At 38.0% G+C, this 15,316-nt stretch overlaps 2 protein-coding genes across 2 annotated transcripts; both read left to right on the top strand.

Annotated features, from left to right (window-relative positions):
* The first annotated feature begins 546 nt into the window (after window positions 1-546).
* LOC137736454 (MLP-like protein 328) lies at window positions 547-1,781 on the top strand. The gene is made up of 2 exons (XM_068475719.1): window positions 547-770; window positions 1,194-1,781. Exons 1-2 carry the CDS (start codon window positions 587-589, stop codon window positions 1,460-1,462), a joined length of 453 nt encoding a protein of 150 aa, XP_068331820.1. The 5' UTR covers window positions 547-586; the 3' UTR covers window positions 1,463-1,781.
* A 10,064-nt stretch (window positions 1,782-11,845) lies between these two features.
* Window positions 11,846-14,751, top strand: LOC137738299 (pentatricopeptide repeat-containing protein At2g01510, mitochondrial). Its single transcript, XM_068477937.1, has one exon. The coding sequence runs from the start codon at window positions 11,874-11,876 to the stop codon at window positions 13,728-13,730; it is 1,857 nt and encodes a 618-aa protein (XP_068334038.1). The 5' UTR covers window positions 11,846-11,873; the 3' UTR covers window positions 13,731-14,751.
* The last annotated feature ends 565 nt before the right edge of the window (window positions 14,752-15,316 follow it).

The following is a 15,316-nucleotide window of genomic DNA, read 5'->3' as shown; positions in this document are numbered from 1 at the left end:
ATTCATAAAGAATCTCACTTTTAAGGAGTTGATTTTGCATTCGAGAAGCATGGTTTTAAAAATATATGACTTACTGTCTATCATGTGTTTCATGAATTAAATGCTTCTTAAATTGGATGACCCACTATTAAAATATGGACAATACTTTGGGTATTGACTATGCAGTACCCAAGAGGGTGGTGCTATCCACACACCAACTTTTACCCCTCACACACCTCTCTTAATTTCAGGCCATTGGATTGAAAGAACTGAAGAAGATCAATGAACAAAAATTAACAATGGTGTATTGGAAGTAAAAGAGGGTGTGTGAATAACACTTCCCTATCCAAAATACTAACCCAATGACAAGGCCCAGTAATATTAAAACACCTGTCATTTAAAACTCTTCCTGAATACTTGTTATCTTGTTAACCAAACACCCAACTTTATCTTCAACCCACATCCAAACACCCATCTTCTTCCTTCTTTCCACGCAATTTAACTCTAGTCACTTGTATTTAAGGAGGTAGGAGCCGAAATTATACACACACTTTAACATTCTTCTCTTATAATTTCTGAGTAGCATCCATCAAAACTGCTCATAAACATGGTTCTGCATGGTAAAATTGGGACTGAAATAGAAATCAAGGCACCAGCTGACAAGTTGTATAACACCTTCAAGAGCGCCCACCTCATCCCAAACATTTCTACTGCCCATATCAAAGGAGTTGATGTTCATGAAGGAGACTGGGAAACACACGGCTCTGTTAAGATTTGGAAATATGAACTAGGCAAGTACAACTTCAATTTTTATTCATGTTTAATTATTAACTATATATGTATGACCTTAACAGATATGCTCAACCTCATCATACGTTCATAGCATGAGTTTGCATGTTTGTATATATACACCATAGGACCTCTTAGTTATGTTTCTGTTTCCTTCAAATTTTGCTCCGGGCTATGAGTTTCCAATACGGTAAATACATGTTCCCTACGTACATGCGGTCATGTTGTCCTGTTTTTGCCAATTGAACAAGATCCTGATCACTGGAAGGGGCTTTGATCTATATACATATACATACATATACATATACATAAATATATATATATATATATATATATTTACACACACACCCCATACAGAGAGAGTGAGAAGGATCATATATTTTGGTATGGTGAAATTAACCATGAATGCGTGCATGAATATATAGGGGACCATGTCGGGATATTCAAGGAACAGGTGGAGCTAGACGACGAGAACAAGGCCGCAACTCTGATTGGATTGGAAGGAGAAATGTTCAAGTATTATAAGAGATTCAAGGCTGTCTACCAATTCACTCAAAAAGATGAAGGCAAGGGTATTGCAAACCTGTGGATCGAATACGAGAAACTGAACGAAGATGTTGAAGCTCCAGATAGATACATCGGTTTGATGGTTAACCTCGTCCAGGATCTTGATGCTCACTTTCTCGGGGCATAAATGAATTAAGTAATGTATAAAACCATATGGGCAGCATATGCAACGGTTGGAAAGAGCTTTTACTGGTCTTGTTAAACGTAGTTATATGTAATCATGCATGCATTTGTTCATCAAAGCGTAAGTGCATAAATAAGATGCTTTTCTTAATTATGTATGTGTGTATTGTGAGAAATGTACATAGGGATGTCATATATATGGAATAGCTATGTGATAGATTATGGTTATGGATCGCATCTATGAAATAGATAAGTCTTCGTTGATTTCTCCCTGAATTTGTAGAGTTTGGTCAATTTTTTCTTTGAACTTTAATTTTAGTCAATTTCTCCATGAACTCTTATAATTATTCAGTTTTGTCCCCTACTGTTAAGGTTTTTGAATTTTTTATCCAACATTTCATTAATGTTTGCCTCGTTTGCAGCTTCAAAGAGTAGAAAGTCATTTTCCTCAATTTATATATATATATATATATATATATATATATATATATATATATATATATATATATATATATATATATATATATATATATATATATTTTTTTTTTTTTTTTTTTTTCCTTAAAATTTTTATTCTCTCTCTGAAACTCTCCTACACGGCCAGGCCATGTAGGAGACCTCCATCATTTCCAAACTTGAACGCTCCTCTTCCAACAATCAACCACGTCGGTTATATCGGACCCTATATTTCTGCCATGTGTGGAAAAAAAGGGTGGTGATTAGGAGTTTGGGCCTCTGGTGGTGGTGGGAAAAACGCTGGTTAAGCTGGCGAAAATGTGCAGCCCTGGATTTAGGGGCTGTGGAGGAACAGTCTTTACTGACCAAACAAGTAGAGTAAAATCGTAAGACAATAGGTCTTTGTTTTTCCATTGTTGTAAGTGTGGAAATGATGTAGGTCTCCTCCATGGCCTGGTCGTTGATAAGTGGAGACTGGAGAGAGAATAAGCATTTAAATTTAGAAAGAAAAAAAAAAAAATTAAACAAGCAAAATGACGGTCAGAAACCTAACAGTAGGGGGCATTGATCAATTATAAGAGTTTAAGAAGGTAATTGACTAAAATTAAGGTTTATGGAGGAAATCGGCCAATCCCTACGAGTTTAAGGGGGTAATTGGCCAATAACTCTAAAATAAAATGTGTGGCTTACTCCACAATATAGGTCCAGTTTTTGCTTTATCATTCGATATATATAGCTTTTTTAATATAAACCCATATTCTACACTAAGGAGGAGAGAAAACGATTTATACTCAAAACGTAGTAAGATGATAAAAAAAAACCCTAACCACCAATGCAATCTCTTTTCATATATAGCCTTAATTGTACTCAACAACTAACATGTGTGAGTACCTCAACCTCACCTGCCCATTTAATCATTTCTTTCTTATTGTGCAATCCTTAACAACCTAAATTATAAGTCGAAAAGATGTCAGTTTAATTTTAAAAATTGGGTTTTTCTTGATTTTTAATTTTTCCGGTCGTTTTAATTTTAGTATTATATTATATATGTGGAACTTCTAAGTTTTTTTGTAACTGAGTATCTTTATCCCGTGGAGGCAAGATCTCCCATAGTGCATAGACGCATATATTTTCTCACATTTGTTTATTTATGTCACTCATATTAATTGAATTAAAAGAGAATTCAAAAAATTAAATTAACTCAGAATTTGTAAAAGGAGAAATGGGTGTGCAAATGGAGATCTTATTCTAAATTTATCCAACTCGATACGTATGAAAAATTTACTACACAACTTGCCAATTCTCTTTAGCGCACGCCTTAAGGTATTGTGACTTGTGAGCAACCTAACTGTGATATCAGTTTCTTTGTATAACTTTTGACAATCATGTTGTTCAGGATGTATTCTCACTGTTAATTACACAATGAATTTTGAGTTTTTCTGTCGATAGTTCTCCAATATATGTTGTTCATGATGTATTCTCACTGTTAATTACACAATGAATTTTGAGTTTTTCTTTCGATAGTTCTCCAATGTATATGTAATGTGAGGACAAACCACATCGGTGATAAATCAAACCATGTAAGGGTGTACTAGAGGTTAGGCTGCTACCCGTATTGTCAATTGATTTTATGATGAAAAATGAAGTTTCTTCATGGTATATATCAAAGCAAGTTCGCCCACGTGTGAAGCCCAAGTGCCCAACAGCCACACGTGCTCCACGTCACCCTATTTGTGTTGTCCATATGTCTAGCTTGAAAATGGCCACATGTGAAGGATCGTGTGAAAATATGAGGTCAAAGCCTCAAGTCGGTAAGGGACTAAACCATGCAAAAGTTTATAAAAAGTTGAGTTACTATTTAGAAATGGCGAGTTCTTTTTCCTTGATAAAAAATAATAGGGCAAGGGAGTCGGTGATGACTTCTCAACAAAAGAACAAACTTAATACCTAAATTTTAATCTATCCAGAAGGGACAAAAATGTGATAATTGAAAAGGTAAAATAAAATATTGTAAAAAATAAAATAAAAAAAAATCCAATGATTGGTCAATTTGGGTACTGCTAGTTTGTACCAACATTTTAGATTACAACAATTTCACAGTGACTCGTTTGGACCTTATATGTTCGAAAGTAAGAAATAATCACATCATTTTGTACCTAAAAGCTGAGTAAATAGTGAGTGATTTTAATATTAGGGGTGATATTATTGATATTTAAAAAAGGAATTTTTGAACTTTAATTTTTGAAGAAGATTAAAATTTAATAAAAATTTGGTGTTAAATTGGATATTGATTTTAGTCCTCTAATGTGTACTTAATTCAAATTTATATTATATTTTTGTTTTAATATTTAATAGATATCTTATTTAATTTCATTATATTAAAATTAAAATTATTTATTATTATACACATTTTAATTCATTATATTTATTTTACTTCCTCTAATTAGTGTACCTAAACATCCGTATCATAATATATTTTACTAAATTAGTATACCGAAATATCTGTACCTAAATATATTGTAGTGAATTAGTGGCACATAAGAAAATATGCAAAAATATAAGTGTACCGAAAAATTCGGTACCTAAATATATGATATTAAATTAGCGTGCCGAAACGTTGGTACTTAAATATATTATAATAAACTAGTGTACCGAAATGTCCGTACCTAAACATATTATACTAACCTAATGTACAAAAATGTTCGTACCTTAATATATTGTAATAAATTAATGGCACATAAAAAAATATGCAAAAACATGTATACCGAAAAATCTTTACGAAAATATTTTCTTATATAAGATACTTACCATAATGAGAATTAAAATTTATTAAATTTTCATAAAATTCAATTTATGAACACCATAAATTTTTTTTATTTTTTTATTTTGAAAGGAAGCGATGAATTGATAACTAAACTCAAAAAGAGTTACATATGTCTTGGAGGAGGAGGAGCTCCTGAATAAGCGTAGGAGGCTCCTCAATCCAAACTAGATTATTACTACTAGACAAAGTAAACTTAGCAAGGCGATGGGCAACGCCATTACATAACCGGAAGCATGAATGAAAATAACCCGAGAAAAGGTGGACGCCAATTGCAACACATCCCCCGCAATCATACCTACCTCTGAAAACCTTGTGTTTGAGCTACCTGCAGACCAAATCGAACCGCTAACATCTCCAACAACGCCACGGAAGTGTTCCCTGAAAACTGGTGCGCTCCAGCCGCCAAAAAACCACCCCTCCAGTCTCGCAATACCACACCCACACCCCCCATATTTGTATGACTCATCACCGCTCCATCCGTATTAAGCTTGACCCATCCTTGATTAGGAGGAGACCATCGCAGAGGAGTCTGCATCACCACCCTGGTAGACTCACAATTTGCAGCCTGGAAAGCCGATAGCCATGCAGAGACCTTCTGCCACACGACCATAGGTAAAACTTTGAAACCCTTCCATACCCATGAATTCCTTTCTTTCCAAATGCCCCACATAATCATACACGCCAACTCAAAATCCACCTTTTTCATTTCCAACACCAAAAGTAACCAATCCTTAAGCTGTATACGCATAGTCCCCACCGACCGAAGGCCAAATGGAGAAATAAACCACACTGCTCTAGCAAAAGGACATGACAACAGCACATGTGCAGCCGTTTTGTCACATCCCGGCCCGGGCGGGACTACTTCCCGGGCCCGCTCCACCACCGTAGCACGATATTGTCCGCTTTGGGCTTACCATTCCCTCACGGTTTTGTTTTTGGGAACTCACGAGCAACTTCCCAGTGGATCACCCATCATGGGATTGCTCTAGCCCCCCTCTCGCTTAACTTCGGAATTTCGATGGAACCCGAAGCCAGTGAGCTCCCAAAAGGCCTCGCGAGCAACTTCCCAGTGGATCACCCATCATGGGATTGCTCTAGCCCCCCTCTCGCTTAACTTCGGAATTTCGATGGAACCCGAAGCCAGTGAGCTCCCAAAAGGCCTCGTGCTAGGTAGGGATGGGAATATACATATAAGGAACACTCCCCTGGGCAATGTGGGATGTCACAATCCACCCCCCTTAGGGGCCCGACTTCCTCGTCGGCACACACGTGACCAGGGTTAGGCTCTGATACCAAATTGTCACATCCCGGCCCGGCGGGACCACTTCCCGGGCCCGCTCCACCACCGTAGCACGATATTGTCCGCTTTGGGCTTACCATTCTCTCACGGTTTTGTTTTTGGGAACTCACGAGCAACTTCCCAGTGGGTCACCCATCATGGGATTGCTCTAGCCCCCCTCTCGCTTAACTTCGGAGTTCCGATGGAACCCGAAGCCAATGAGCTCCCAAAAGGCCTCGTGCTAGGTAGGGATGGGAATATACATATAAGGATCACTCCCCTGGGCGATGTGGGATGTCACACGTTTCCTCCTCCCCTTGACACACCCTACACTCCATCTCTACCCCCACCCCTTTCCTTCGGAGATTGACTTTGGTCGGGAGTATATCATGGCATACCTTCCAGGTGAAATTCTTAACTTTAGGAGGGATATGAGCCTTCCAAAGATGCTTCCAAAGCTTCTCATAAGCATTGCCATTAGTAGAAGAAGACGCACTACTATTCACTGATTGAAGCCATTGACGAGCTACCTTATACCCACTCTTCACTGAATACAAACCCCGCTTATCATAATGCCACACCAATCTATCCCCCGGGGCACGAAAACTAATAGGCAGAGATAGAATCAAAGCTACTTCCTCCAGGCCAAAAAATTCCGATAACAAATCGGTACGCCAAACCCGTGTAGAAGTATCAATGAGTTCCTCAACCTTCATTTGAAGTCTTCCAGGTGGAGGCGAAGAAATAACCTTGAAAGTACTAGGCCGAGGCAACCACCTATCCAACCACACCCTAACTGTCCGCCCATCTCCCACCACCCACCTCGATCCACGAACCAGAACCTCTCTTGCCTTCATAATACTTTGTCAACAAAACGAAGCAGATCCAGTAGCTTCCGCATCCCAAAAGGAAGAATTGGGGAAGTACCGAGCCTTGAGAACTCGCGCCACCAAAGACGTGGGTTGATGGAACACCCATCACCCTTGCTTAGCCAACACTGCCATGTTAAAAGCATATAGATCTCGATACCCTAACCCGCCTTCAGCTTTGGGTTTACACATCTTGTCCCAAGACCACCAATGGATTTTCCAATCCTCTGAGCCATTACCCCACCAAAACCGCGACATGAGTTGATGTAACTCATCACAGAACGTCTTCGGGAGTAAAAAACAATTCATCGCATAAGAAGGAAGGGCCTGAGCAACAACCTTGACAAGAAGCTCCTTTCCGGCACTACTCAAAAGCTTACTCTCTCACCCATTAAGCATTTGCGTCACCCGCTCCTTAATAAAAGAAATTATAAATAAATAAAAAAAGACATCTAATATGCTGGCATTATATAGAGTCTAGGGACTAAAATCAATTTTAAATCTTGTATAAGACATTTTTCTAAACTTCATCTTATTTAAGGATTAAAATCTAGTTTTCTATTTAAGGAATCTCATTTAAGCATTTTTACAAATGTATTTTTCATTATAAATATCAAAAAAAAAAAAAATTATGTGCACAATAATTTTTTAAGATATCAACAATAGCATCCTAGAATTATTATTGATCCAAATCATGTACTTAACCCAAAGTTATTACGACTTGTCCCTTGAAGAATTACATTTTCAAAGTTATCCAATAAATTAATATTACACAATTGAATATTGTAGCAGTAAGGGCTGCCCTTAAGTTTCTTTAAGAGTCTGCCTACGAATCGCTGAGTACGATAACAACGGATCATCATAAACATGGCTCTGCGCAAGGTTGAGACTGAGATTGAAATTAAGGCACCCGTGGAGAAGTTCAACATTGCTCACCACGTCCCAAACATTTCTTCTGGCACTATCCACGGAGTTCAGGTGCATGAAGGAGACTAGGAAACTCATGGCTCTGTTAAAAGTTGGAATCACAGTGTAGGTAAGGCCATCTGTACATAATATATAAATATCTACATGTATTTGGTGTGTATCTTTTTTCTCAAAGACAAGAACACAATTATATGTTAATCATAATTCATCAATATCAGCAGGATCACAATTAACAGAACCCTAATTCACAAGTGAACAACTAACCCATGAGTGAAAAATACATACTGATATAATGGATAATTAAAACAATATATCATATGTAAGAATTGGAACTGATTTTGAATTCAATATTCAAATGTCGGTAAAGAATCTAGGTGTGCCACAATAATGCAGTTGGTTCAACTCAAATTTGAAACTTAGACTCCATTTTGACAACCATTTCATGTTTAGTTTTCAAAAAATGAAAATTAAAATCAAGATAAATTTACAAAAACTCAAAATTCATTGTGTAAAACAATGGAGATATGATCCTGGAAGATATAAAATGAAAAGAAAAAAAAACAATACCCTCATTGTTTAAAAATTATACGCTGAATTAACGTTGAAAAACTGATTTACATCATATAAATTACAATCAATCACTCCAACAATGCTAAGAGCGGAATCGTTGAAGTTTCTTTCAATATGGTCCGCGTAAATTCTGCTATTATTGGATACTTTTTTCTTTCCACTTATTGTTGATGTCTCATCATCAAGTTCGCTATTACATATTAAAATTGAAATATATTGAGCATGCAATGCACCTTAGGGTTTACACACCTCATGATGAATAATGGATCGGGTCATTGGTGGGTGCATAATTGTAATTTTCCATGTGAATAATCTACATATATACGTGTACGTGGAAAGTCCGAGACATCGAAGGAAAAGGTGGAAGTGGACGAAGCAAACAAGTAGGTGATGAGTCATACAGCTTTGGAGGGATCAGATGTCCTGGATCTAGAAAAATGCATTAAGATAATTCTCCAGGTCACTCCAAAGAGCGAAGGAAGTTCCACGAAAATTGCTAAAGAATATGCAAAACTTAACAAGACCGCGATTCGTCTCCACATAAGTACCTCAGCTTTCTGGTGTCATTCAACATATTGATGCCTATCTTCTCAAGGAATAAGCGCCAAGAAAAAGGTTTATAAATGCATGGAACTTTGAGTAATCTTCAAGAATAAAGACTGGAAGAAGAGCAAGCTAGCCTCCTTGTTTAAATCCGACTTGGATTGTCTTTAATTTTATGAGCAAGAATGAATGAGTATAATAGCCTTGTTATGTTATGGTGCGAATAAGTTTAATCAATTGGCATGTTTATACTTACATATAAAGGGCGGAGTCAAAATTTTCATAAGGGTGGGCTATAATTTTCATGCTTTTACTGTACACCTATGGAATCAAAAAATATTTTTAAGTTCCACAAACACAATGCATAATTCAATATACAAAGACCAAAAATTAGATCATCGACGGAAGGAATAAAAAAAAAAATTTAAGTGAAGACAACTTAAAATATTAATTTGTTTTTAGGTTTCATTTGGTTTGCTTTCCCTTTATACATTTATGCTACATACCCACTCTTTTGCGTCCCACATTTGACTTATGTACTTCTCTCTACCACTAACACAAAAAGTGAAAAACCAAAAAAAAAATAAAAAAATTAAATGGTTAGCAAAAGAACTACTAAACTTTATGGTTTATAACTTTATAATAGAGATTATTTTCTTGTGAAACCATAGGCCATGAAGTCACGAAGTCAGGATGTTCAAGGAAAAATTAAACGATGAGAAAAGGTCCATAACTAAGAGGGCACGTTTATGCACTTGGAATCAGAATGAACAATAATCGGATTATGAATGAATCAAAGTCAACGTGAAATGGAAAGATGGATTTCCATTAAAATGTACCAATAAACTCCCAGGAATCAGAATGATGGTGTGAAGGTAGTTTTAGTATAAAAAGTTTATTCACATCCCCCTCCTAGCTCAAATCTCACCTCCTCTCTCAATGCAATCCTCAAAATTGGACCATCTAATGCGGGACTCGTGCATATTTTGGTTCCTCTAAAATTAGTAGACAGGAATGACATTCCGTGCATTTCCTTTCCCTATGAAATGGATTGAAAGAGATGTCTTCCAGTATTACAAGAGCTTTTAAGCCAATCTATCAATTCACTCAAATGATGAAGGCAGCACCCTTTCCCCCCTCAGAGCATCACCTAACTATTGACAAAAAAACATGTCCAACATAAGGCGTGACACATTTCATGTCTCAAATTCCCATGCATACATACCGCATAGAACACCACGATCGAGTTTCTTACTATTTTTTTCATCTTTGTAAGACTTTGCAGGAGATTGTGATCCAAATATCTGCACTGTTAGGCTTCCACCTACAAAGAAACAAGAGCAAACATGAAGAATGCATATTGAAAACAAACAAGTATACGTCAACCTACAAGATGCTTGGGGATATGCTGAAGTGCGGGGGAAAGGATAAAGCGTTAGTCTGAAATTAGATAAAACTTTGCTGCTGACAGTATGCTAAATTCGAAGCATTGCGTTTATTGATGGTGTACTTGGTAGTTGACTAATACTAGGTAATGATAAATCAAAATTTTGAGATAGAGATTTTTTCCCCTTCTTTAGCTGATGAAAATAAAGAGTACTTTACGTAGCACCAGAGCAGCCCCAACCCAACCCATAGCACTCTACCTTTCCCCAAGGAGAAACCATGCAAAAGCAGCACCCCAAACGGGCTACGAACTATAAATTAGCGTAGTGCTGTCCACAAATCCTTTTTTATCTTCTACACATACTTGTTAATTTTGTTCATTGATATTTTTCAATTCATTTACTCTGACAGTTGAAAATTGAGAATTTATGTAAGAGGTAAATATAGGTGCGTGAATAGCGGTATCCAAAAATTATTGCTCTTTCGGTTGCTGATACATCATGCATTGCGGCCATCTGTAAACACTAGTTTCTATGAAAAAAAAACTTAGGCTAAAAGATACGTTTCAAAAAAATAATATTTGAGAATCTATTTTATTTGGAAATCTTGGAGGCCACCGGACCCTGCTCCAACGCAGTACCATATTATTGACATGACAGCAACAACACAGACCTGAATGGAATCTTAGAACTGTCCGACAATGAAGATTAACAAGTAGCATTAATCAAGATGTAATTAACATGGACATAAGGACAACATATACCAACCTCGTACCCAAGCAGAGCTAAGAAATTTTCACTTTTCGTGTTCTTGAAATATGCTCAGTTCTTAGCATATGGACAGCAAAAAACACAGCACTTAAGAAGTTCAACAGATTAATCTCCAACCCGAAAGGGCTTTGTTTGTTACAATTTGAGATTGAGAGCAAGTGAGAGAGACTGATCACCAAAATTATAACAAATGAAGATTATTCTCTATCATAGAAGTTCCACTGGTGCATTGCAACTCCTATGATAGACACAAGAGCTCCTAATTGTTCAATGAACCTAATTAACTAACAGTAATACCATCAAGTAAGGGTTCTATAACTACCTGTTAAATTCAACATTGAATGAATATTATTTGGTTTGGTATTGAATTGAAATTGATTTTTTCCCGTTGAGCATATAGGATCATTACTTGAAGCTCAAATTTAAAATTTGATTCAACCACACAAATTTATCAATGAACTCAAAGAGAAATATCAAAATGAGAATGAATGACATGGTGATAGAGTTGAGTTTGAAACTTGTAGAGAGAAATATTACTAGACGAAGTATTAGCGATACTAGTTCAATAAATTTAAAAGGCTTTTGTTTTATGTCCCCAACTAATGTTTGACGAAAAGATTTGTACAATCCAGAACAAAACTGGTTCGGCCCAAAACAGACCCGGTCCACTCCACCGGTCTTCCAGTTGGACACGTGATACCCCTATGCAAATTGGGGAAGAACGATGAGGTTCAAGTCATCCTCTTGGGAAATACTAACGACGACGACTTGACAAGGCAAATGCAGATACCATGGTCGCCGGAAGCCGCTCCATCACGACCATGGCGAAGCTTTGCTTCCCTCTCCCGCTCAAACCATCTCTGCCATTCTCCTCCCTCGTCCAAATCCAAAACCCGGCCAACCCACGAGTTGGTTTGACCAAGCAAGCGTTGACCGCCCTCCTGCAATCATGCTCTGCGCACCCAAACCAACTCAAACAAATCCACGCCGTCGTCCTCACGACCGGCCTCTCGATCAAGAACAGCCTCCTCACCCAACTCCTCACCAATTTCGCACTCTTAGGTGACATGTCGTATGCCCGCCAACTGTTCGACCAAATGCACAAGCCACGGGTTTTTCTCTGGAACACCCTTATCAGAGCGTATGTTAAAAACCGTATCTTTATGGAGGCTGCGTTAGTTTACAGGCAAATGCACGTCCTGGGTATTCGTCCTGACCAGTTTACTTACACATTTGTGGTGAAGGCATGCACCGAACAGCCCGAATTGTGGGCTGGATCGGCTGTTCTTGCCCATGTGGTGAAATATGGGTTGGAGTTTGTTGCCATGGTGAGGACTGAGTTGGTTGCAATGTATGTGAAATTTGGGGAATTGGGTGTGGCGGATTTTCTGTTTGAAACTATGGTTGAGAGAGATTTTATTGCTTGGAATGCTTTCATTGCGACTTGTGTGCAGAATGGACATGCCGGTAAGGCTCTTGCATTGTTCCGCCAGATGGATGCGGCTAGGATTAAGCCTGATGCTGTTAGTGTTATGAGTGCCTATTCGGCTTGCGGGCAATTGGGGTGTTTGGAGACCGGGGAAGAAATCTACGGGATCATGAAAAAATATGGGATCGGATGCAATATAATTGTCGCCAATGCGCGGCTTGATATGTATGTGAAATGTGGTAGCATAGGAATGGCTGAGACTTTGTTTAAGGATATGTCTCAGAGAAATGTTATTTCCTGGAGCACTATGATAGTAGGATATGCTATAAATGGGGAGAGTGAAAAAGCGTTGGATATGTTTTCGAGGATGCGAAATGCAGGTGTGCAACCAAACCATGTCACCTATCTGGGAGTTTTATCTGCATGTAGCCATGCTGGGCTGGTGAATGAAGGCAAGGCTTATTTCAGTAACATGGTTCAATCTGGTGACAAGAGCATCCGACCAAAACTTGAGCACTATGCTTGTATGGTAGACCTTCTTGGACGGTCAGGACATCTTGAAGAGGCCCATAATTTTATAAGAACTATGCCAATTGAACCAGATTCTGGAGTATGGGGAGCTTTATTGGGTGCCTGTACAATCCACCAAAATGTTGAACTGGGCCAGCGGGCGGCTGATATGCTTTTCAAATTAGCTCCTGATATTGGTTCATATCATGTCTTGATGTCAAACATGTATGCGGCTGCTGGAAGGTGGGATTTCGTCGACAAGTTGAGGCTCAGAATGAGAAAAGGAGGTGTCAAGAAAGTGGCTGCCTACAGCTCGGTTGAATGTAATGGAAACTTCCATATCTTCTATGGTGGAGACAGGTTGCACCCAGAGTCAGCAGAAATATATGAGAAGTTGAAGGACTTATTGAAACAAGTGAAGAGTATAGGTTACGTTCCAAATACCAGTTATGTGTTTCATGATGTGGACATAGAGGAAAAGGAAGCCACGGTAAGCACCCACAGTGAAAAGCTTGCCGTCGCATTTAGTCTCATAAATTTAAGGCCCGAAAGCCCCATTAGGGTGGTGAAGAACTTGAGAATGTGTGACGACTGCCATAGTTTTTGTAAGTTTGTCTCTAAGGCTACCAAAAGGGAGATTGTCATGAGAGATAAAATCCGTTTTCATCATTTTAGAAATGGAGATTGTTCGTGCAACAACTTTTGGTGATCGCAAGAAACAGTGATGACTTAGAGGTGATAAAAGGTACAGAGATGTAATTTGGTTGTTGGTTTCCTCTTAATTTTCAGGTGTGTGATTCGAGAAGAACCACTGATGAGCTCACAACGGATACTAACTATTGGCTACGTAAATAATACTTGCACCAGCTTTTGCACTTTGTGCTGACATGTGAAAGGAAGGACAAAGTATCAACGCCAGCAGATATCTCATCTTTGGCAAATGCCAAAAAGTTGGATTTCCAGCATGAGCATCTGCACAGCACATTGGTTTGTAACGTTTCAGTTAAACTCATTTACAGCAGCCAAGAATTTTGGCTCAGAATGTGAAACTTGTGTGCAATGTTATCCCCCAACATTCATAAAAAAACGTTACCAGCTGTTCTAGTTTTCTTCCTGATTCCTTAGCATGCCTAAGGGAAGCATTGAGAAATGGTTTCAGTCCCACAACTGATAGATTGCAGAAGCTAAACGCGGTGGCGGGTGTTGCCTTGGCATTTTAACATCTCTATCATGGTTATTCATCATATTCGGTTCACAGTGATACAATGCCAACTATTGTCCTTCTTGATCAAGTATGGTTGCAGATTCATCTGACTTTGGCTTTCCAAACTCTAGGGAAAGGGAGCATCTACTAACCAAGACCCTTGCTACGGTTGGACATACGGCATCATGTAACGTTTCTAACTACTTGATTAATTTACTTTTTGTGTTTTCATTGAAATTATGTTCATTATATTGTCGTGAAGGAAATCAAATTTGATTGATAAAAACTAGTCAAAGTTGTGATTTTTCTTGCTAGGTATTGAAGAGAAATGTAACATGCTGTGCATCACAAATTGCGGTAACAGAAGTCCATAAAATAAGAGAGATTTCTAGCAAATGTAGCAAGGCCAAAAATTGTAGCTTGAGCACTTTAAATGTACAATAAGAGATCAACAAAAATGCATATCTGCCAACATTAAAAGTTTTCATCTGCCAGAGAGCCTCCCTTTTTGGGGAATCTCGTACGAAGTAAGACTTACATGCAATCTCAGAACGTCTCTCTCTTTCTTTCTGCTCGCTCTTGGGGTACCCCCAAGCCCCTTCTCAGTTTATGCCTTTTTCTTTTCTCATCCTCTACCAAGTCCCTTCTGATACTACACTATAAGCTCCTTAAAATTCCCGTTGGACAATTCAGGGATGTTTTAAAGAGATTTTTCAATATACTCAGAATACGGTACAATAGGCTATATGTTATTATGCAAGTGGAAGGAAACTTTTTTTTCAAATATCTCTCCACTTATATAATAGGTTTATTATACAAAATGGTCCCTGAGATTTGCATGATCGATAGAAATGGTCCCTGAGATTGAAAATCAATAGAAATGGTTCCTGAGATTGTCTACCATCCATGATTTTGGTCATTCCGCTTCGTAATTCAACTAATTCTTAACCAAATTTGACCCATAATATATCAAAATGAAGATAAGAAAGTGTAGAACAAGATTATAACTATTAGGAAGCCCAATGATTGCCAGACATGGCCGGTAAATAACCTGAAAGGTGACTGGTCCGCTGGAAAACTAAAAAACTCGT

This window comes from Pyrus communis, chromosome 6 (assembly GCF_963583255.1).
Source record: "Pyrus communis chromosome 6, drPyrComm1.1, whole genome shotgun sequence".
NCBI classification, from domain to species: domain Eukaryota; kingdom Viridiplantae; phylum Streptophyta; class Magnoliopsida; order Rosales; family Rosaceae; genus Pyrus; species Pyrus communis.
This window is presented reverse-complemented; position numbering and strand designations above follow the sequence as displayed.